General features: G+C 37.9%; 3 protein-coding genes across 3 annotated transcripts; all 3 read right to left on the reverse strand.

The window, feature by feature from the left end:
• Positions 1-1,621: 1,621 nt before the first annotated feature.
• Positions 1,622-4,991, reverse strand: LOC123720997. The gene is made up of 2 exons (XM_045677921.1): positions 4,195-4,991; positions 1,622-3,385 (listed from the first exon to the last, which is right to left on the reverse strand). The coding sequence occupies exons 1-2, from the start codon at positions 4,800-4,802 to the stop codon at positions 3,271-3,273; spliced, it is 723 nt and encodes a 240-aa protein (XP_045533877.1). The 5' UTR covers positions 4,803-4,991; the 3' UTR covers positions 1,622-3,270.
• A 747-nt stretch (positions 4,992-5,738) lies between these two features.
• LOC106708886 (beta-1,4-glucuronyltransferase 1) lies at positions 5,739-22,743 on the reverse strand. Its single transcript, XM_045677888.1, has 4 exons — positions 22,613-22,743; positions 21,240-22,186; positions 20,858-21,014; positions 5,739-6,068 (listed from the first exon to the last, which is right to left on the reverse strand). The coding sequence occupies exons 1-4, from the start codon at positions 22,664-22,666 to the stop codon at positions 5,850-5,852; spliced, it is 1,377 nt and encodes a 458-aa protein (XP_045533844.1). The 5' UTR covers positions 22,667-22,743; the 3' UTR covers positions 5,739-5,849.
• LOC123720994 (trypsin-like) lies at positions 6,538-9,554 on the reverse strand. Its single transcript, XM_045677889.1, has 5 exons — positions 9,304-9,554; positions 8,696-8,945; positions 7,399-7,648; positions 6,931-7,080; positions 6,538-6,710 (listed from the first exon to the last, which is right to left on the reverse strand). Exons 1-5 carry the CDS (start codon positions 9,350-9,352, stop codon positions 6,564-6,566), a joined length of 846 nt encoding a protein of 281 aa, XP_045533845.1. The 5' UTR covers positions 9,353-9,554; the 3' UTR covers positions 6,538-6,563.
• Positions 22,744-22,794: the final 51 nt, after the last annotated feature.

Below are 22,794 nucleotides of genomic sequence, written 5' to 3' on the forward strand. Positions count from 1 at the left end.
GGCTAGCTAATGGTATAGTAAATTTGAACTCTATGTTATTAGAAGCACAAAAATCGGTTATTTCACTATAACATTTGTCATTTTTAAACATTTTATAAAGATCATGAAGTTCAGATTTTGCACCCTTGAAATTCGTTGCATTATCTGTGTACAAACAAGTAGGCAATCCTCGTCTAAATATAAACCTCTTTAAAGCACATATAAAAGCTTGAGATGACAAGTCTGTCACTAATTCTAAATGAATTGCTCTAGTAGCCAAACACACAAATAAACAAATATAACCTTTTAAATATCTGCAGTTTCTAGCCATAGTGTTTCTGATGGATACAGCACCACTAAAATCTATTCCTACGTGCGTGAAAACACGAGTTAATGTAACCCTAGGAGTTGGTAGGTTTGACATTTGTTGTCCACAGACTGTTCCTCTGTACCTAGTACATCTTACACATGTGTGAATACATTTTTTAACTTCACGTCTACCATGTATTGGCCAGTAAGTGAGCCTTATGTTGTATAATGTGTTTTGAACTCCCGCATGAAGTAATTTGAGATGATAATGACGTACAATTAATGTAGTTATGTGGTCTTTAGCAGCTAATATAATAGGGTGTGCCTGACTATATGGTATGTCCGAGTGCTGAATGCGCCCTCCCACTCTTAACAAATTATTTTCATCCAAGAAAGGATTTAAGTTTCTGATAGGGCTAGAAGTAAATGTGTATAATTTATGTGTGCTTATGTGATCTGACTGTGTATTATTATTCTGAGCATTTTGTAATTCGCTAATTTCTTTTGTGAATGACTGATGTTGTGATGTTTGAATGATAAAATTATGTGCATGTTTGAGTTCAGAAACTGATAAATAAGAAATGTGTTTGTTAGTTTTGTTTTTTAAATTATATATGAATCTAAATATATATGCTACTGACCTAGTTAAGCGAGTAAAATTAGAGATCTTACAAAAGAGATCATAGAAGAATGAGTAGTTTTTAGTTAATTTTGTACAAATATTTACCACTTTAGTTGTTGACAAATCAATTACTTTTTGACTATCATTTTCAGGTATATTTGCAGTGATAGGCCACAATGTTTGGTCTTGTGTTAACCAAGAAGGTCCATTCCACCATAAAGAGCATGATGGAAGTGCATTTGGCATGACACCTTGTGTAATTAAGTCAGCTGGATTTTGTTTAGTATTAATGTAATACCAGTTGTCACTCTGTGTAGCATTAATGATAAGCATGAGTCTATGGGTAACATATGTGTCATGTTTATGTTTGTATGGTGATTTTATCCAACTTAATACAATTGAAGAATCTGTAAATAAATATATACATGAAATATTGATTTTATTTTTAGTTGTATCTAAAAATCTGTTAGTTAACTGAGCTAAAAGTAGTGCTCCACACAATTCTAGTCTAGGGATTGACTGTTGCTTTTTAATAGGTGCAACTTTAGACTTAGCCGTTACTAAAGTACATGTAATCTCTTTGTTAGGATAAGTTGCTCTTAAATATAAACATGCTCCATAAGCTTTCTGTGAAGCATCACTGAACCCTAGCAAAATGGTATCTGTAGGAATATCAGAAAAGTAATATCTAGGAATCTGTGTCTTTTAAAGAATGTAATTGTGAAATGAACATATTCCAAGTTTCTAACAATTCTTGAGGAATTAAAGAATCCCAATCTATATTTTGTTTCCAAATATCTTGCATTAATATTTTTGCTAATATAATTGTAGGAGATAGTAAACCAATAGGATCATATATTTGTGCAATTTGAGATAAAACATTCCTTTTGGTACATTGAGAGTTGTCACTTGAATTAGGAATGGAAAGTTGAAGTACATCTTTAGTAGGTATCCACTGTAAACCAAGAGTTTTGACTGGGGTGTGAGATAAAAAGTTGTAAGGATTGTTCTCAGTTTGTGTACAATCTAACTTTAAGACATGTGATAATATCTCTGAATGATTAGTTGACCATTTATGCAATTCGAAACCAGCTTTACTCAATAAGTCAATGAGCTGAGTACATAATTCTACACATTGCTCCACGGACTGAGCACCACATAAATAATCATCCATATAAGAACTAGACTTTATACATTCAGCAGCTAGCTTATGAGTGTTTATGTATTTATCAGCTAAATGTTGCATTGTGCGGCAAGCAAGGAAAGGAGCGCTCTTAGTACCATATGTAACAGTTTTTAGTTCTAAGCATTTCAATGGTTCTGTGTTTGAATTCCGCCATAAAATTCTCTGTAGGGCTGTAAATTTAGGATTAACCCAGATATTTCTATACATTTTAACAATATCACAAATGAAAGCATATTTATAAAGTCGAAAGCAAAGTATTATATCAAATATATCATTGTAAATGTTAGGACCTTCATATAGAATATCATTAAGAGATAAACCACTAGATGTCTTAGCACTGGCATTAAATACTGTGCGTAATTTTGTAGAAACACTCTCAGGTCTTATGATAGGAAAATGAGGCATGTAATAAGCATGTTCATCTGATGACGAGAAGTTTTCAATATAGTGTGCATGTCCAAGCTCTAAAAACTCATTAATGAATGCTTTGTATTGTTTATGTAGGCTAGCATCTTTGTTAAATCTTGACTCAAGTTTAAGTAAGCAACTATAAGCAGTTTTGAAAGAATTACCTAGCATTTTAAGCTTTTCAGATTGTATAGGTAAATCTACTATGTATTTGCCATTATTGTCTTGCATAGTAGTAGATGTGAATAGGTTTTCACAATATTTATCTTCAGGGGAGAGTAATTGTTTTTGAGGCAACTCCTCCTGTTCCCAAAAAGCCTGAAGTAATTTGTCTGTAGAGTTATAAGATAGATGCATACTAATATGTGTTATGCAGTTGTTTGTAAGTTGTTGAGTATCTGGAATATACGCACCAGAAACAACCCATCCAAATATAGTCTCTATTAAGAAAGGTAAATGTGAACCAAGTTTTATTCGGCCTGTTAATAATAATGAATAGAATAGTTCTGCCCCAATGAGTAGATCAATCGTGCTGGGTATGAAAAATGTAGGATCAGCAAGAGTATTTGTCACCTTAGGTGGAATGTGCCATGTATGTGTGGGTATATAGTTATGAGGTAATGGCACTGCAATATTGTCCATCACTATAAATGTGAGATTAGCTTTGTAATCATTGTAACGAGATGAAATATTTGTATTGATACTAACTTGTGATTGAGAATGACTGTTGCCAACACCTTGTATGACACAAGCATCATACTGGAAATTAAGTCGCAATGCAGAGGCTAGTCTGTGGGTAACAATGTTTACCTGGCTCCCAGCATCCAGAAGAGCTCGCGCGTTCACCCACTTGCCCAAAGAGTCTTGTATTTGCACAATAGCTGTAGAAAGCAATATTTGTTGTTTATTAGTGTTAGACATTAATACAGTAGAAGTAGTATTAGTATTTTCATGTAGAAGAGATGTTTGATTAGATGTCACATTTTGTGATTGTAAGTTAGATGCATGTGGTTGCAAGTGATAGTTATTAATGTTAGGTGTACCTATTGGAGTAGCATTTTGTAGAGAATATGTTTGTTGGTTGTCACACACATTCATTGAAGCATGACTAACCTGTTGAGTTTTCTCATAATGTATAGTGGTGTGATGTCTACCACGACACATTTGACATTTATATTTTGAACACTTATGTTTGACTTGGTAAGGCTGTAAACAGTTATAACACAAAGACTTGGATTTAATTAATTCTATACGATCATGTACTGGTAATTCAAGATAATTTGGACATTTATACAGATAATGTGGTTTTTTACATAATAAACAAGATGTATTAACTTCAACAGAGGCAACATAAGATAATTTTGAACCATGTTTTTCATGAAATTTATCATTTATTAATTCAAAGGCAGTTCTACGACCATTCATAAACTCAAGTAGCTCACCCAAACTAGCAATAGTGTTTTCTTTCCTATTCAATTCCCATGCAGCACGCAATGAGTTATCTAATTTTTGAGATATTAAGAATACTAATAATGCATCCCAACTATTGACAGGTAAATTTATAGCTTTTAAAGAATCTAAACTTTGCTGCAATGTGACAAGAAATTCTTTTAGATTATATCTAGTTATAGTAGTAAAGTTTGTAATAGCTTTTAAATGGAAATTAACAATTATAGTTTTGTTTTCATACCTTTGGTTGAGAATATCTAAAGCCCTGACATAGTTCTCTTCAGTAATTAGTAGTGAAGATATAAGACCAGCTGCTTCGCCAGTTAATGCCGTTTTCAGATATTGTAGCTTATTCACGACTGGTATGTCAGCATTATCCACGGAGGCCATGAAAATGTTCTTGAATGCAGGCCATTGTCTTATATCACCGTCGAACTTCGGCAGCTCTAACTGCGGTAGTTTTACTCTGGGTTTTCTGTAGTCTGAATTCGTATTGGAGCTAAGACGATCATAAATGTTTGATGTACTTGGTTGCACAATGGGTCCGCATAGTAGTTCCTCTATTTTTGCCTTTACACTGAAGTATTTATTTTCGAAACTGCTACGTTCTTGTTCGTTCCGAGTTGTATCTTCATAATCTAAAAGTTCTATGTTGGATTGCACCTCGTCAAACTTCTGGAAGATTCTATCAACTTCCGATTGTCTTGCTTTAATCTCATATATATTATTTGTAAGATCGTAATTTTGTATATAATTAAATATGCGAGTAAGTTTTCCTTTGATGGAACTTCTTTGTACTTTTAAATTGTCTAAGATATTTCTTTCGCCACCATCTTCTTGTGTCGCCATTTTTTATTGTAGTCGGCGTTGTCGAGAAAAATTAATATACAATAATAAATTGTGATATTGCACTCACGGTATTCTTGAAAGCTCGAAGGACCAAAAATGTTATGTTTTAACATTAGTTTCTTGAATAAAAGTCTGTTTCTTGTAATTAATTTATTTGTAACACGTTTTTACACTGTTGTCTGTTGTAACAGAAGTCGGAAAGAAAAAAAAGGGCACGCGAACAGAAAGCATCGACAAAGAGTATGAAGTGTCAAAGATTAACGAATCAATTCGTAACAAATCATTTAAGCACCAAGGGAAGGAAGACCGAGGTAAAAGTTTTACAAGATTATTTTCTTCACATAAATTTTGTGTAAATTTGCAACATTCATGGAATACAGTATATAACGGTCGATTTTTTTTTTTAATTTAAACTAAAAATTGATGAAATAAGTAGCAGAAGTATATAAATTTCTGTTTATATTATATGCAAATTGCAAATGGAATGTAATCTTTGCCTAATCTCACTCGTTACAGGCGCAAGAGTTCAATTTTTAAAACATTACAAACAATAAATAGCTTCTACTCTCGATGAGATAATATAAATTTGATGTTAACAAAATTAAATGAACACTTTTTAATTTATTTTAAAACATTTAACATTATATCTAAACTTAGTCTTCATACATAATGTTACCTTGAACATTTATTGTGATCTTAAGCCATTATTTTTATCATTATTTTTTACAAAGCCGAACAGTGTTACAGAAGTAAAGTTAATACGAAGTATTCTTATCAGTTATACAAATATTTACATTATCATTTTACGAAAACAGTCTTTAAGATAGTGAGACTATTTATATTATGTACTATTTTATATCTCGTTTCCAAAAAATTTTGTACTTGTCAGTAAGTTTTCTTTTAACTATCACTGGGATTCAAGTTTCACTTTGTCAAAAGTATTAAGAATCACCAAATAGAGGACAGACACGTGTGGAGTGCCAGCAGCGGCAGTAGCAGCAGCAGAGGGCGGTGGAGGCCGGCGGAGAGCGCGCGGCCCGGCGAGGCCTAGGCCTTCCTCTGCGGCGGGCGGCGCAGCAGGTGCAGGGGGTCCGTCCTGTACCGCGCGAACAACTCCCGCTTGAACGTCTCGAAGTGCTTCCTGTTCTTCTCGTTCTGCTTCTCCCGCCACAGCGGGCGCGAGCGGCGCGCCTGCAGCCCCCAGTGGATCGTGAAGATCGGCGACAGCACGCGGAACTGGTAGCCGATCAGAAACATCTCGTATACCTGAGGAAGATTTAAAGCCATTACTAGTATATTACTACCTATTTAAAATTATATAAACGGCAGTTCAATCTTTAAAAGATAGACTGATTTGAACATATATTTGAGAGAAATCTAGAAGAAATCTAGATATACAAGTATGTCGGTTTTAGCCTCATAGAATTTTATATTCTTATATATTTTGCTAACCTTTTTTGAGTAAGAGAATATTAGTAAATTTTGTAGACCGGCTAATCGTGGCACATGTCATTGGTAGGAACTGATTGTAGATAATCAACCAGTTTATCATACAAAAGAAGATCTAATAATATATGTTATACAAACGCAAAATAAAATATTAAAAAACGATCAAATTCGTAAAATTTTATTCAAAAGTTAATTAAAAAAACAACGGCAATCAGACACGGGAATGCGAAGACAACATTTATTTATATCACAGACTTGCTAAGCTTATATGAACAGTGTGCGTGCGGAGATATAGTTGAATTTGGTCCAGCGTCAGACTCCTGTGTTCTGCGAGACCCAATCCCTGAGCGCGGCGAGATTGGTGAAGACGGTGGGCGAGAGCGGCAGCGCGCAGCCTCGCGCGAACGACACCACGCCGTACGCCGTGCCGCGGAACACCGCCGGTCCGCCGGAGTCACCCTGCACACAGGACACTAATGCAGGGGAGTGACAGGACAACACGACAGGAAAAACAACACAAGCGGCACCACAGGGAAAGAAATCATTTTTTTTGGTTTAATTTCAAACGCAGTCAGTGCGTAACAGCTAGCAACGAAGTCATTGGACCCCGAGTTCGTTTAATTATAAAATGTTCCAGAAAATTGCCGTATATGAAGACAAGTGACCGTGTAGGTCCCACCTGGCAAGAGGAGACGCCGCCTATGAGGAAGTGTCCGCCGCAGAACATGTTGTCGGTGAGCGCGTCGCCGTACGAGAGGCGGCACAGCCAGTGCGGCACCACGGGCACCCGCGCCTCCATCATTGTCCGCGGGATGCGTCGTCCGCGCGGCTGACACAACCAAACATTCCATCAAGAACATCTCTTGTACGCTATCTACTACGTCATATAGAATAAACTACTCATAGAACAGTAATAAAACCATCGTCATCAACCCCACTCCGGTCCACGATCCGAGCGTGACTGATAGAAATTTCATTTCGTCTATTGTGGAACCAATTGAGTACTACTACCGACCTTTTCATGATAGAGACTTAATAAAATCGAAAGAATAGAGAGAAAGAAAGGAACGAGTCCAGGATCTCGCTCAACATTAGTCGAACTATTTTCTCGTTAGCTATAAAAGTAAAAAAGTTTCTAGGATCTAACAGCAGTAAGCCCCCATCCGGTGACGGTGAGGCGGACGAGGGGCACGGGCTGGCGCGGCTGCGGGAGGCGGATGGCGCGCACTGCGTTGCTGAAGACGAGCGGACGCGCCAGACGCAACGCGGCTATGTCGTTGTCGAAGCGCGGTCTGCCGTACTGCGCGTGCACGGTCACGTTGGCCACGTTCACGATGCGCCCGCCCGAGTCCCGCCGCGTGCTGCCCACGCGCAGCCGGATCGCGCCCGCCGCGGTACTGTGCGAAACGTAACAATATCAAAACTACGGGAACATTGAGAATTTGAGAACTCAGATAGTGTCGGTGTATATTACCTACCCTGACTCCCTTAGTAACACTAATAAGTTTAGGCCATTACACGATTTACAGCATTTGAATACGAAAGTCCTAATTCTAAATTAAATTTATCATAACGACTACTGATAAATTGCACACAAATAATACCTCACAAAACTTAATTTGCTAAATCATCATTACAAGACTACTATTTCTTGTTGTTATACGAGATATATAGGTACCTATAATATGAGGATGTTTATCTAGTTTGAGCAACAAAATGCCTTGTAGTGATGACTGTTCACTACTTATATCAAAGTGTTTTTATTAACTTCATTAACCTTCACGATAGAACAAGTAAAAAATACAAACTGATTGTGCTATGTGAATATTTACTCAAGATAATTTCTCATCAATATTAAAAACGAGTAAAACCTTTACGCGAAGGTTGCGGCTTAAAAGAGCAAATATGTTCCTTCGGCGATTAAAGTTAGAAAACGCTTCTCTTTTTTTTTCTATAAGTTATTAGGTGTAAACGAGGGTGTTGCCACTTGAACTCGGCATAATAGCGAAGCGGCCACTGCTCATGGACATCTGCAATTGCAGATGCCTTTAATCGACGGAGGAGGGGGCGCCCAGAAATATAATATTTCCCCTTTCTATGCATCCTCTCCTCCGTCAAATATACTTCTCCTTCCCATCGTTTCCTTTTAAGAAAAGAGTGAGAAGGGAACGCGAACTAAAATTAGGACTCCGGCAGTCATAGAGTGTTCGCGGAATTGCTTCCACTTGAGGCGTATGTTCTGCGTGGTTGTGGAATTTCACCGGCCGGCCAATTCATGCACCCAACAAATATTATTGTTTTGGGATCTACCACTGTTGCATCTGCAATTGCGGCTGTTTATGGGCAGCGGTAGCTTCGCTATTTCAACGAATTTAGGTGGCCCTTTGCTCGTTTGCCACTTAATGATAAAAAGTTGTCGTATAACTGTTAAAATTAAAACTTACTTTTGAACGCAGTGGGCCGCTGTCAGCACGTAATCTGGACTGATGATGAAACCTCCACAGAAGGAGTTACCATTCATCACCATGGACACCTGATAGGGGTGCCTCGTTACAGAGCTGGGTCTGCCGCCGATGATCTGCCCGCTTAGCTCAGGGCAAGCTTCCTGCAAGTCTACATCTTGCAATTCCACATCCGTGCTCGGATTGTCTCCCTCCTCTTTACAACATTCTCCTTCCACTGCCTCCTGAAGATCTACATTTATAAATCTATGTAAAATGTTTGTTATATGTATCTTATTACAAATATGATTGTTTATATTTAGCTGCTGGAGACTGTTAAAGTTAAATAATTCTTGCACCACAGGAAATCTATACAGAATTTACTATAGCAAATAAAAGTTTCAAAACAGAAAAGCCATTTGTGTGAATAGAATTTAACAAAAAAACATGTTTACTTTATTGCTAAAGCGATAAACGAATCTAAAAATAAGAAAATGTGATGTAACATTTAATGTTACATCACATTTTCTTATTTTTAGATTTTTAATTATATAATTATTTAATTTATAATTAGCAAATCGTAGGCAACAAAATTACAACAGAGGACTTACCTACGGGCGATAAGAGACAAAGGAATAGGCAGACAAGTGGCCGCGGCATCGCTGGCGAGGTGCAGCTGCAGTTAACAGTGGACTAACAGCAGCCGTAACAACGACGTCGAAGGCGTCCCAATTCGCAACACTTGCACAACCGCAATTGACCGCAATTGGAAATTTCTCACGCTTGATATCCACGGCCGCGACCTTTTTGTTTCTGGTTCAACATAGTCTCGGGGAACTCTGACTAACTCGACAAAACTCTTTTTAATAACGATTGGTTCATTAATTTTATCCTTAGTAAAGTTCCTTTTTTTAACAAGGTGGCAAATGAGCAAGCGGGCACCTTGATTCGCCAAATAACGAAGCGACTATTAATCTTACCTTTAATGATGCACTGTACGAGAATTTCCTTTCCTATGCGTCCCCTCTACCGCCAAATCTACATTACATTGGGAAGTCCCAATCTTACATTATAACAAAGGGGTCGGAAGGGGAAGAGGACTAAAACTAGGCTTCCGGCACATACTCTCATCAGACGAACCGCGGAATGACTTCATTTCGTGCCAGTGATCATGATATTTAATCGGTCGAGCTGGTCCATTCATGCAATAGATGTTAATGCGAGCTCTACCACTGTTAATAATTCCTTCAGTTAGTAAACAAAACTACAGATGGTGCTCATCTCTTAAGGAAAATTCCCGAGTAGTTAAAGGTTTACAGTACAAAGATAAATTTCTATTCAGGTGAGTGGGTTCCATTACAAGTAATAATATTGATCTAAGCGCTGTTTTAATTAACAAGTGTGAAAACAGCCGTGTCCAGGAGCGGAGCCATGATTCATTGACCTTCACCGGCTAAAACATTCCGACGGTGCAAAGTACAAACGAGGAGCGAGTTAACTCACTTATTGTCTAGACTCAATCATCATCGTTCTTCCTATGTTTTACATCTACATCAAGATCCGTTCAGCGGTTTCGAAGATACCTTCAAACAAACATGCATCCATCTAAATATTCACATTTATATACAAATACAAATACAAATACAAATATACTTTATTGTGCACTATCATGGAGTTACAAAAAAGAAAGTACAACAGGATTTTCACAAAAGGCGGTCTTATCGCTAAGCAGCGATCTCTGCCAGACAACCTTTGGGTAGAAATTAAGCTAAGTAAACCAAATCGGTAGGGTGCACACGAACAGTAATAAGAAATAAAAATAAAAACAATAGAAATATTAATAAGAGAAAATAAAATAATACAATATTTCAGCAATATATAGCCAAATTAGAGCTGCAGATAGTGATCTTTGACATGTTTTTTAAACGATTCAATACTTTTACTGCATCTAATAGAGAGAGGTAAGGAGTTCCATAGTTTCACAGCGTAAACCGTGAACGATTTTGAGTAGAAAGAAGAGGTGTGTGAAGGAGTAAGAAGAGAAAAGTTTGTACTAGAACGCAAGGTGTGGTCATGAGTGAGATATGTAAACTTAAAACGTTCTTTCAAATAATGTGGAGCAAGTGGATTGAACAGTATATTATATAAAGTAGAAAGAATGTGAGCATTCCGGCGAAGACGGATTGGGAGCCACTTGAGCTTTACACGATATTCGGATATGTGGTCATATTTGCGTACCCCAAATATAAACCGTATACCAACATTTTGAAGGCGGTCAAGTTTATTTAATTGCTCCTCTGTGAGATCAGGATAGCAAATGTCGGCATAGTCAAGTATAGGCAGAAGTAAGGACTGAACAAGCGCAACTTTGGTAGGAATCGGAAGAAAATTACACAAGCGTCGAAAAGAACCAAGGGCTCCGAACAATTTTCGACTCAATTCCCGTATCTGCGGTACCCAAGATAAATTACGGTCAATCAGCACGCCAAGATTTTTCACAGTGTCACTGTACGGGACTATTATGCCATCAAATATAATAGGTGGTAGTTGATGCCAGTCAATTTTACTAATAAGACGCGAGCTGCCAACAATGATAGCTTGCGTCTTAGCAGGATTGACTTGCAGACCATAAGATTTAGCCCAACGCGAAATACTGGCCAAATCCATGTTAGCTATATTTATAGCACTTGGTAAATCAGCTAAAGTAGACTGGTTATATATTTGGAGATCGTCTGCATATAGGTGGTAGAGAGAAGATATTTGAGAGCTTATAGAATTAATGAAAATTGCAAATAGAAGTGGGGACAACACGCCACCTTGCGGTACGCCGGCATTTATGCTACACCAAGAGGAATAATTATCTTGAACTCGCACACGTTGCCGACGCCCATACAAGTAACTATGAAACCAGTCAATAACAGCCGGAGATATGTTAAGAGAGCGCATAATTGCAAGTAAAATATCAAAATCCACAGTGCAGAAAGCATTGCTGAAATCCAACAATGTCAGCACCGTGAGCTTTTGATCATCCATTCCTAACCTTATGTCGTCAGTGATTTTCAAGAGGGCAGTAGCCGTACTATGGCCAGGACGGAAGCCAGATTGATATGGATTTAAAAGATTGTTGCAGGAGAGGAAGGAGTTAAGTTGTTGATGGACAAGGCGCTCTAGGACTTTGGACAAAAACGGAAGTATGGATATTGGTCGATAGTCCGACGGAGAGGATGGTTTGGACTTTTTGGGTAGAGGAATTATTTGTGCCTCTTTCCATAGATTGGGAAATGACCTGGTGGTAATTGAATAATTTAGGATGCGTTTAATGATGGGAATAAGAATATCAAGTAAAGGAATGACCATCTTACGGCTAATGCAGTCACCGCCAACAGAGTCAGAGGAAATGGATAGAATACTCTTCTCGACATCACGATCCGTAAATTGACTAAAATTGAAAGAGCAGTTACTGGAGTTGGGTATACTAGAAAGATATTTTAAGGTGTTCGATTTATCTATGTTACTTATGAACGATGAAGAGGAAAAATGGAGATTGAGACCATTTAAGTCAGTATTATCTGTTGGAGAGTTCTGTTGCTTACCAACTCCAAGTTTTCTAAGAAATTTCCAGACCTTGGCAGGATCTTCATCTTGAACAGATTTATGGATATGGCGTCGTTGTGAATCTCTACACGCCATATTGCAGCGATTTCGAGCTTGTCGAAGCTTTTCACGATTTACATCACTGGGATTGGCCTTGTATTTAGCCTTGGCTTTGTTTTTTTTGTTTATTAGATTTCTAATATCTTCAGTTAGCCAAGGTGCAGGTGCGTGGCGAACTCTCACTGGACGAATAGGAGCATGGATATCGAATAAGTTGACTAATATTGAATTAAATGTGTCCACCTGTTCATCAACTGTCTTGGCACTGAAAATTACGTTCCAGTCGGTGTTCAGGGCATCCTTTCTCAATTTATCAAGATTCATATTCGCAAAGTTGCGCTGAAGTAGAAATTTTGACTTTGCCTTAGGAGGTCGGATTTTATATGACATATAAATAAGGTCATGATATGAAAAAGCATCGGCAGCACATTGACCATGCTTAGCAACATGATCAGGAGAAGAGACAATTATTAGGTCTAGAAGTGATGGGACGCAATTCGGAAAGAAATGTGTGGCTGAAAGAGGAAGAATGTGCATATTGGCTGCCTCAATAATATTATTTAATCTTGCAGATCTTACGTCTTGTTTTAAAAGACACGTATTAAAGTCTCCCATAATAATGATATGATCGTATATGGATACGAATTCTTCCAGGAGGTGTTCAAATGCCGAAAAGTAGTCAACTGTTGAAGAAGGACTGTATAAGACTCCTAGAAGTAGTTTTGTATGGCAAAAGAGTATTTCGATAAATAAGTATTCTGCTGCGTTCACGTCTTGATTTTGATCTGAATTATTAATAATTGAAAACGGAATGTGAGAACGAAGATATATAGCAACGCCGCCACCTCCCCGTTGTGTGCGGTCGTTGCGAATGAGAGTAAACCCTGGTAGAGAGTAAGAAGTCGAGGCCAGGCAGGGTTTAAGCCAGGATTCTGATACAAGAATGGCATGTATGTTTTTGCTATCAAAGGTGGCTAAAAAGTCGGGGTAATGTGCCGGTATACTCTGCGCATTTATATGGACAATATTAAAGTTTTTCGAGACATCTGTAAAATGAGAGTTTAGGGCCACATCATTTGGAGGAATACTTTCATAACTACTATTCAATCCACTAGACGCTGATTTATACAATGAAGAATCAGTAACATTGTCACTATCACTATCGTTCATTTAATTTTGAAATATAATATAAAATATATATATAAAAAAAACAATAAATAAGGGATAATTAAATAATAATATAAACAAAAATTATAAAATGTAAACCTAATTACAAAAGTGCTTCGATGTGGTGCTGTTGCTACCCGCCAGCTTCTGTCAAGTTCGAACAATTTATAACAGAAAATTAAAAATAAAGATAATAATAAAAATGAAACATTAATTAAAACATTATTATAACATAGCACAGGTGTCAACTGTTGTAAAGTAAATCGTATAGTAATGTAATATTTACTGACACTCTTGTCGATATGTCACACAAACTATTCATATGAAAAAACTAAATGAAAAAAGAAAAAAAGAAAAATATAAAGTGTACTCGTATACTATTATAATTACTAAATGTACCTAAAAACAATAAAGTTCAAACAAGAACCTCTATAGAAACTATGGCGTTGCACGTCACAGTGCATTTGAAGTTTGACATGATTGACAAGTATGCGTCAATGAGTACGATCATAAAATGCAGCGTGACAGCTGTCATTCCTAGAAGTGTTTGTTTACCAACACGGATTTGTACAAACAATATCTATAAATTAGGACGACAGAAAGGTGTAAAATTACAGTTACATAAGTAAACCACAGTACACAATTCTAAAATCCCTTATCCAAGTGTGTGGAAGACTAAACATTTAAGAAACTATGTACTAGAATACAGGAAATAATAAAATAGAAAGAGAAAAAAAAGAAATGCACTATTTTCTTGTAATTCGCTTTGTGCGAACCTGATTAGCAAACGATTTCACAGAGGGCTTGCCATCTGTGGCTGTTGACTGCGCAGATGAAGCAGGGCTGGCTTCAATCGGGACAGCATCAAGTTCTGCCAAGCTCTCAACTTGGTGGATTGAGCCATCCGATGCCAGCACATGAATTATGCCGTCTTTTGTCCAACAGTTCGTAATGCCATGTCGCTTCCGAGCCTCCAAGAATATATTGTGGCGATTTCTAGTCAGAAACTCTGATTGCGTTATACCTGAGCCCTTTAGTTTGGTTTTAGAAAACCAAGTTTTATCACGCATGGAGACCTCACGGAATTTTACTATGATTGGCCTTGGTTTTTTACCTGCAGTACGTCCTAGCCTATGACAACGACTGATGCAAGAAGTTGAGAAACCAGGAACTTTCAATTTGTTGGATATCAATTTTGACACAACTTCAGCAGTATCCTCCGTCTTGTCTTCAGAGATGCCATGAAGTAATATTATCTTACGCCTTCGCTGTAATTCCATTCGGTCAATATCTCTGCTCAAAAATTCTATTTGTTTTTGCATTGTTTCCAGCACCGATGCAATGAATTTCTTGAAAGAAGAAAATTCTTCAGCAAGTGATGAGGCTGTAACTGGGACAGGACTAGACTTCTGCAGTTCACGTTGAAATTCTGACATTCGGGTGTTAAACATCTCAGAAATAGTAGCAAAAGATTCTTTCAGTGCTTCCATAACTGTGATTGGATAGTGTGACTTTTGTGGCAATGTTTGTGAAAAATTAGAAAGGAAATAGATAGCCAGTGGGTAACTAACTCTCACATGTAAGTACTGAACATAGACACTACTTAATTATATTTTTAAATTATATTTGTAATTGGGAGCTGATAAAAACTGTTTAACTTATTTCACACCTACCCTCAAACTCCTACTACCTATATATACCTATATATAATAATAATGTAAGTAAGTTATATCATGCTATGAACATATTTCCATTCCCGCTAATGCTTATAACTCGTTAGCAGTACGATCTAAACTTTTATATTTAATTTTATTGGACATTAAACGGGACAACTATGTCAATAACAATGTTTTACGAGCGACGCCGTATTGTAGAGTTTCTCTATCACGCAGGGCCACCGCCGCGGGCCAACGAGAAGATTCTATCAGAACACAGTTGGTGTTCTGAAGAACGCGCCTCAATAACGCGAGCTTTAACAATACCAAATCAATGTACATAGTTATATCCGACGTTTTATCATATAAAGGGAAGTTGTATGGGATCCGATAGATCTTAACATGTACTTTAAAACGCGCTTTGTATCGGCTGATCTGTACAGACCAGCCTCCATTAGTAGCGTTATAAAATACGAAATGTTTTTGATCTCCTTTTGAACCGTTTCTAAGGATTTTATGTTTCGGTCAAATTAGAGTCTGTGCTATACGTGTGTAAAAATTTACAACAATAAAATTACATAATTTTTTAATAAAATATTATTTTCAAATATCAACAGCAATGACGTTATTGTTATCATTAACTTTAATCTCATTGATAATCAATGAGATTCAAGTTATTTTTTTTTTCATTTTGCTGATAATGTTCTTAGAATTAAAAAAATAGTGCCAACACTGTCTGCTTGAATTTCTTATTCTTAAAGATATGGTATAAGGTGTCAAGTTTGACAACAATGTGAACGGGGATAATGAAGATCTTAGGATTAGATGAATAAATAGTTGGCTCTTTTCATCTGCCCTTAATTTAAATTGTAAATTCTCAAAAATCACTTAAACTCTGCAGCCAATAGCGTTTACGTCGCCCACCCAGCTGACTATTGTATAGTACAAGATTACGAACAACATAAAAATGTTATGCATGCATATAAATCATTTCATTCGTTTATTTTGTTTCATTGACAAAATTACCAGCTTACGGAATTATACTTTTTAACTTTGACTGAATAAAATGTCCACAAGTATAGTGTAAAAATCTTTTGCATACATACATACACTATTCATGTTTCGCAAATACTTTGGTTGTGGAAAACTTCACAGAGATGCAGGTATATTCCGCGAATTGAAACAGAACTTAGTAAGTAGGCAATGTGTTTTTCTAGACTATGTTCTATCTATGCCAAATTCAAGATCCGTTCTGTAGATACCTAGTACCACCCACCCACCATCCATCCATCCATCAAGCCAAACATTCGCCTTTATAATATTAGTTAGATAAATGAATTAAAAATAGTCAACATGCTGGTCAGGTATCTAATTACAATACAAATACAAGACATCGCGTTGTCCGAATAAAAATAACCCGCGTGCAGACTGCGAATGCCGAGCGGAGCCGAGTCGAGTTCACTGCTGCCGGGCTTAAGGTTATTTCGGTGACAACGGCTGTGGCGTCGTCCACTCTCTGGCAGAAGTTAGTATCCCCAACTAACTAGAATTCATTTGATTTTGAAAATATAATAAATACACTCTCTTACTTAGTTTATTCTAAACCTACTTATCTTCAATTTAACAATGTACCTATGTCTTTTTGACTAAGTTTTAGTCATAGAAGTTTCAAGTAGAATACATACCATCCACAATTCTTTAGGAAAGTTATTTAAAAGTGATCGTTGTTCCTTTATGAATAGACTAACTGTCGCCCGCGGTTCCGTCCGCGCGGAATTTAAAAAACTTAATAAATAGCCTATGTCTTCTTCCAGGCTACAACAAACAAACATCCATCCATCCATCTAATCTTTCGCATTTATAAAATTAGTAAGAAGTAACATAATTTAAAATGAATGTTTGAAACATCACTCGCTTCGCTCCTAAAGTTTATTCTAATGGAAATGTCAGTTCTATTTCTGAACATTTGATGAAAATACCTTGATCATGCGAGCTTTTAAAGTTGTTTTTATTTAAAAACATTGGAAAATTTTCTTCTTATTTTAAAGCACTAATGATCATGTGAAACATCGCAAATAAAATAAACAATATTAAAATACATACATACATATTGATACAATTGATTTTATTTTAATGTATGTATATTAGATATATAAAGATAGTACTCGTGTGTAAGAAACAGACTGTTATCATCTAAAAAAAACTATTTCGTGCTTAATAACGTTTTATTCATGTTGGATATTAAAATATATCACCTATATAAAACAGATGTAGCATTTCAGCTGTATAGAAGATTGCCAAGAGGTGGTTTGACAGAGGCGGCGCGTATTCATCAAGTGCCTGCGACGCGCCGTCGGCCGGCAAAGCATTAAGCCTATGCATGAGACTCACTTAGTGACTTTTGATGGATAATTAAACAGTCCTTAAGTGCGTATTTCACATATACAACAGTAAGGGACTCCCTTGAGGACTAACGACTGTGAGTATGCCTCGAAAATATTGCTTGCTTAGAATTCCCGTATTTCTAAAAGTGATAATGATTTGTAAATAGCAATAAAATTAATGCTTTTCGTTCACGAAAAAAAGACATAAGAGTTATAAGAACCACAATTTTTTTATAGAAAAAAAGAGTGCAAAGTCATCATATTTATCAAGCACGTAACATACGTAGAAAAAAATTACACTTGTAAAAAATTTAACTGACGAAAACAAGTTCAACATTCGAACATAGATTAGCATGAATTTATGTTTTCCGCATCGAATATATTTGACGTCACAGGATCAAAATTAAAGTCATTAATTCAATAGCCAATAGCATTTCAATATCGGGAGCGAGGGACGTCGGAAGTATAAATTGACGCGTGGACCATTACCAAACGAGAGAGGCACAAGCGTTATTTATTACAGTGAACACATTGCCAACGTTTTTAATATCCACTGGAAATCGGGAACGGAAAATAAAAGGTATCAATTACAGAAATCAAAAACGTGTAGGTAATATTACTAATATTATAAATACGAATGTTTGGATGGATGTATGGATGTTTGTTTGAAGGTATCTCCAGAACGGCTCAATGGATTTCGATGAAGATTGGCATAAATGTAGATCATAGTCTGGAAGAACACATAGAGTACTTAATATGTTTTTTTAATTCCGCGTGGGCGGTGTCGCGAGCGACAGCTAGTTTTATACAGATTAAAATAATAAAATAGTGTTGTGACAGCCATGACGTCATGAGCAATGTATGTATTTTGTATTATTTTCGTTATTAAAAATGATTAAAAGTCAGTGTTTAAAAAATATATTTTCGAATGAAAATTTTATTTTACATTATTGAGAACCCCGATAGTTAGATAGCTAAATACTACGACTAATAACGGAGTCTTTCCTAAGAAAATTAAATCAAAACAAATCTTTTTTTTTGGGTTCTGAGAAAGAAGTTATCGGAACAAATAATTCAACTTCATACATTACGGACTTATTACTTATTTCTATTTAAATTAAACTAACAAATGCAATAGCATTTGTATTAAATTTATTTTCTAATCCACATAATACGTAGACGCGTCCGGTAATAAAACGAATCTGTTACCGTCTTTACCATCCGACTGTACACGTTCTGAGAAATATTTTCCAAACATTGACGTCAAAGTTGAATATTTTGTATTACGTAAGACGGTTAAGAATACGAACTGTTAAAGGTCAAAAATATCACAATTTGAACATGATAACGTAATTAGAAAATGTGTAATAATTTTGACTAGCGGTCGCCCGCTACTTCGTCAGTGTGAAATAAAAAAAAAAATTAGTATTCCCACACATAAGATGACTTCCAGTAAAAGTCCAATTCGAACGCGGACTTTCGGACAGACAATCATTTTAATAATGGCGCTTAATACGTAATAATCATGTTTGCGAAATACGATTTTTATATCTTATCTTATCATTGTTTAATATAAAAATCTTGTTTCACGATGTATGTTGCCAATAAACTCCAAAACTACTGAACCGATTTCAATCAAATTTCACATGTACCCGTATTTTGGTCTAACTTACTGGATAGGATAGTTATCATCTCAATTATTCGCTTGTGTTGTGAATGTAAACGAATAAAATGTATCAATTAATTGTTTCTTAAGCAAGTGTTTATTTACTGTTTAGTTTTATGAAGTTCTCATAGATGGCGGTGTACGTTGATTCATCGATAAAATTCTTCAATTTTGTTTGACATCTAGGTTGTAAATACAACCAATAGATGGCGCTGTGTTTCGTTTCTTAGAATATAAATTCTATTATTACTTAATTTCACGTAATATTTATTTACTTATTAAGTTTTTTTATATTCCGCGCGGACGGAGTCGCGGGCGACAGCTATATTACATATAGACATTACTAGCATCCATCCATCTAAACATTCATCTATATATATAAAAGAAAGTTGTGTTAGTTACACCATTTATAACTCAAGAACGGCTGAATCGATTTGACTGAAAATTGGTGGGCAGGTAGCTTAGAACCAGGAAACGGACATAGGATAATTTTTACCCCGTTTTCTATTTTTTTTTATTCCGCGCGGACAGAGTCGCGGGAAAAAGCTAGTTTATAATATTAGCAAGATAAATATGTGTCGCAGTCATATTGCACAATCCGTAGTATTACTTTACGGCTAGCTGTTTCATCAAAAACAGTGCCGTTTTGAAATGCGGCGGTTCAACGAGTAGCCGGGTAATCAATACGGCTACTCGCTGAATAAAAACTACGGAATGCATTCGGCGCCACGCGACATTCAACACTAGGCTAGCCAAAGTTTTTGATAACAGCTAGCCGTAATGTAATACGGCGGATTATACAATATGACTGCGACATATAAATTAGATTACAAAATTAAGAGAGTTTATAAGTTAGAGGTACAAAACAAACTTCTTAATACTTGCTATAAAGTGGATTGTTTTAAAAATATAAAAGTTTGCACGTTTGCAAGCAGTCTTTACGGCGATGTATTTTTACAGCAGCAGGTCGGGGCCGCGTCGTGTCCTACATTAACGACAAATTTGCTGGCATTTAAAAGTAATTTGGCGACATTAGACAGACAGAATTATTTAAACATTACAGAGTTATTTATCATATATAAAATAAAGAAAAACTAACTTTCTTTTTGTAACTGGCAACAATATTAATAACATCAATCATTTAGGAATTTCAATGCAGTGTTGCAACTTTAGGTATTTTATTTGAGACGTGTATCAAATGTAAGTTAACCTAAAGTGTTATATCTTTTCGGCAACTAAAATAATCGAATAGAAAAGTATAAGCAAAATTATCAATGTCAAAAGGGAGATATTTGTATAATTTTTCTTCAAATGTTTTTAAACCTTAACACCCGTAGGCTTGGTGCTAGAGGTTTCCTGTTCACGAGTTAATCTGTCTCCGAAAGACATCGACCGTAGTGACGTTCTCTCAGATTACGTAACAGCATCCAGCAGTGAGGTAAGCGGCCGCTGGACCGTCGCCAGGAAATGCCATCTCGATGTTTACTTTCGTTCCCCCCTCTTTACGCACTTGTTACAAGTCAAGTCTTAGAAAATCCGAAATCAAAAACTGACCGCGAGATATAGTATTCGAGTAGTATTCTAGAGCATAAACGTGGTCTCCACGTGTGAGGTGAAGCTCGGCTGAGGAAGCGTGTACCTGCGTGTTCCTGGTGAAGCCGTAGCCGAGGAAGCGCTCGTCGTGCGCCGGCACAGCATCCGTCGCCACATAGAACGGCTCGTACAGCAGCTCGAAGTTGGTCACATCGTGGCTCACGTGTGTCTCACAGGACTCGTTACCTCCGCTCGCCTCCCACCTGCACCACACATACCTCCACCTCAATACTGCTCTCACATCAAACCCGCTACGAACTTCTACATGACTCTTACGTCCAAAAATTACTGCAAAATATTTGTACCAAGTATTGTACTTATCACAATTGTGGCTGAACGAGCAATGGAAATTCTCGGATAATTTGCGGCCGAAGGACGAATTAAAAAATCTAAAACTTACGTCTTGTGAAAGATCTCGAATCACTCACCTAGAAAAATTTGAAGCGTACTGGTTGTAAATGAACACTTTCCTGTGAAAAGGTATCGCCAATTTGTTCTTCGACAGGCGCAGCAATTCTGACTTATTCGCAGGAAACTCTGCGACTCTCTTGTCCAGTTCGTACGTGGGCACGACGTAGGCGCACAGCGGACACTTGGGCGCCCTCGCCAGAAACGCATCTAGCGCCTCCGCCATGCCCCTGGAGGGCACGATGTCGACGTCCACCAGGAAGACGTAGGGCGTGTGGCAGTTCCTTCTCGCGAGGTTTCTCAGGTGGTTCTGGGGATATGGATGTCGCGCCCGCCACGCCACCGTGTCCGCGCGGCGCTCCGCGGGCGGCAGCGGCTTCGCGTCGCAGTCCCTCGCCCAGGAGGGGGCGGCGCCCTGCGTGCCCGGCCTCTCGGCGGGCGTCGCCGCGTGGAGCGCGAGTCGCCCGTAGATCTCCGGCCGACATCGGAGGAGCCACGTCGCGAACGCTCGGAGGAGTCTCAGTTCGTCTCCGGCCACGAAAACCGCCACGGACATCGGTCCGGACCAGTGCGCCGCTATCCTCATCAGCTCGTGCAGCCTCTCTATGGAGCTCTGCGTGGCGAGACACACGCGCCTGCTGGCGGACACCTCGGCGTACACGTCCCCGAGGGTGGCGTAGTCGAAGAGCCTGTAGGAGCGCGAGCCGTCCCAGCGACCGAGGCGCAGGTCGAGGCGGCCGATGGGGTCGTCGTCGGCGGCGGCGCTGGGCGCGGCCTCGAGGCAGGGCTCGCAGGGTGGCTCGGTGGGCGGCGGGGAGTGCGCGGTGGGCGCGGTGGGCGCAGGGCGCGAGGTGGGCCCGCTCTGGGCGCACGAGGGATGCAGCAGCCATATGTTGGCGGCCGCGTTGTATAACACCAGGGCAACGGCGACCACGCTGATGAAACACCACTGACACCGCCAACGCCACTGCAACCGTCATATATTTTTAAAGATATGGAAGAATATAGACAGTAAATTAAATATAACGTCGAAAATACGCCGATTTGACCCGACTTAACTCTATCCCAAGTTGCTTCGTTTGGCCGCTAAAGGGCTTTCAATTTTGCAAATTATTTATTGCATAAACCAGTGTGGTTGACTATGGCCTAGTCACCCCTAACTTGGGTAGGCTCCGAGCCCCTCAGTGGGGACGTATAGTAAGCTGATGATTATGAATGATAAAAAACCTCTAGCACCCAAACGCAGCAACTTTGGGTAAAGGTAAGCTGGGTTAAATCGTCATATTTTCGAGCAAGGAATATGGGTACTTCGTTGTATACGTCTTTTCCGGACATGTTGTATGTTTTCCATGATAATATACTACAACTAATTGTAAACACAGGCGATACTTACGATCTTGTCTCTCCGCGACCGCACCATCGCTCGCTGTAGAGTGATGTAGCGCATCTCATTTGATTATTATTACAGCATACGAACACTTTTCATATTGTACGAAACTCATCTGAAAACGACACAATGAAAATTTAAAAACATATTTAAGAATCTTACTAATATTAAAATAAAATATTTAAGCG

The sequence above is a fragment of the Papilio machaon genome, chromosome 5 (assembly GCF_912999745.1).
Source record: "Papilio machaon chromosome 5, ilPapMach1.1, whole genome shotgun sequence".
In the NCBI taxonomy this organism is placed as follows: Eukaryota; Metazoa; Arthropoda; class Insecta; order Lepidoptera; family Papilionidae; genus Papilio; species Papilio machaon.

What these genes read in the sequence shown, in the direction of transcription:
- LOC123720994 (XM_045677889.1), bottom strand. Translation starts at nt 9,352, where the DNA reads ATGCCGCGGCCACTTGTCTGCCTATTCCTTTGTCTCTTATCGCCCGTA. An exon ending in GCGGCCCACTGCGTTCAAAA is followed by an intron (nt 7,649 to 8,695) that starts GTAAGTTTTAAT and finishes CGTTTCGCACAG; the next exon opens with TACCGCGGCGGGCGCGATCC. An exon ending in GCGGCGTCTCCTCTTGCCAG is followed by an intron (nt 6,711 to 6,930) that starts GTGGGACCTACA and finishes TCCTGTGTGCAG; the next exon opens with GGTGACTCCGGCGGACCGGC.
- LOC123720997 (XM_045677921.1), bottom strand. Translation starts at nt 4,802, where the DNA reads ATGGCGACACAAGAAGATGGTGGCGAAAGAAATATCTTAGACAATTTA. An exon ending in TTAGATATTCTCAACCAAAG is followed by an intron (nt 3,386 to 4,194) that starts GTATGAAAACAA and finishes TGCTTTCTACAG; the next exon opens with CTATTGTGCAAATACAAGAC.
- LOC106708886 (XM_045677888.1), bottom strand. Translation starts at nt 22,666, where the DNA reads ATGCGCTACATCACTCTACAGCGAGCGATGGTGCGGTCGCGGAGAGAC. An exon ending in GGTCGCGGAGAGACAAGATC is followed by an intron (nt 22,187 to 22,612) that starts GTAAGTATCGCC and finishes TGACGGTTGCAG; the next exon opens with TGGCGTTGGCGGTGTCAGTG. An exon ending in GCTTCACCAGGAACACGCAG is followed by an intron (nt 6,069 to 20,857) that starts GTACACGCTTCC and finishes AATCTTCCTCAG; the next exon opens with GTATACGAGATGTTTCTGAT.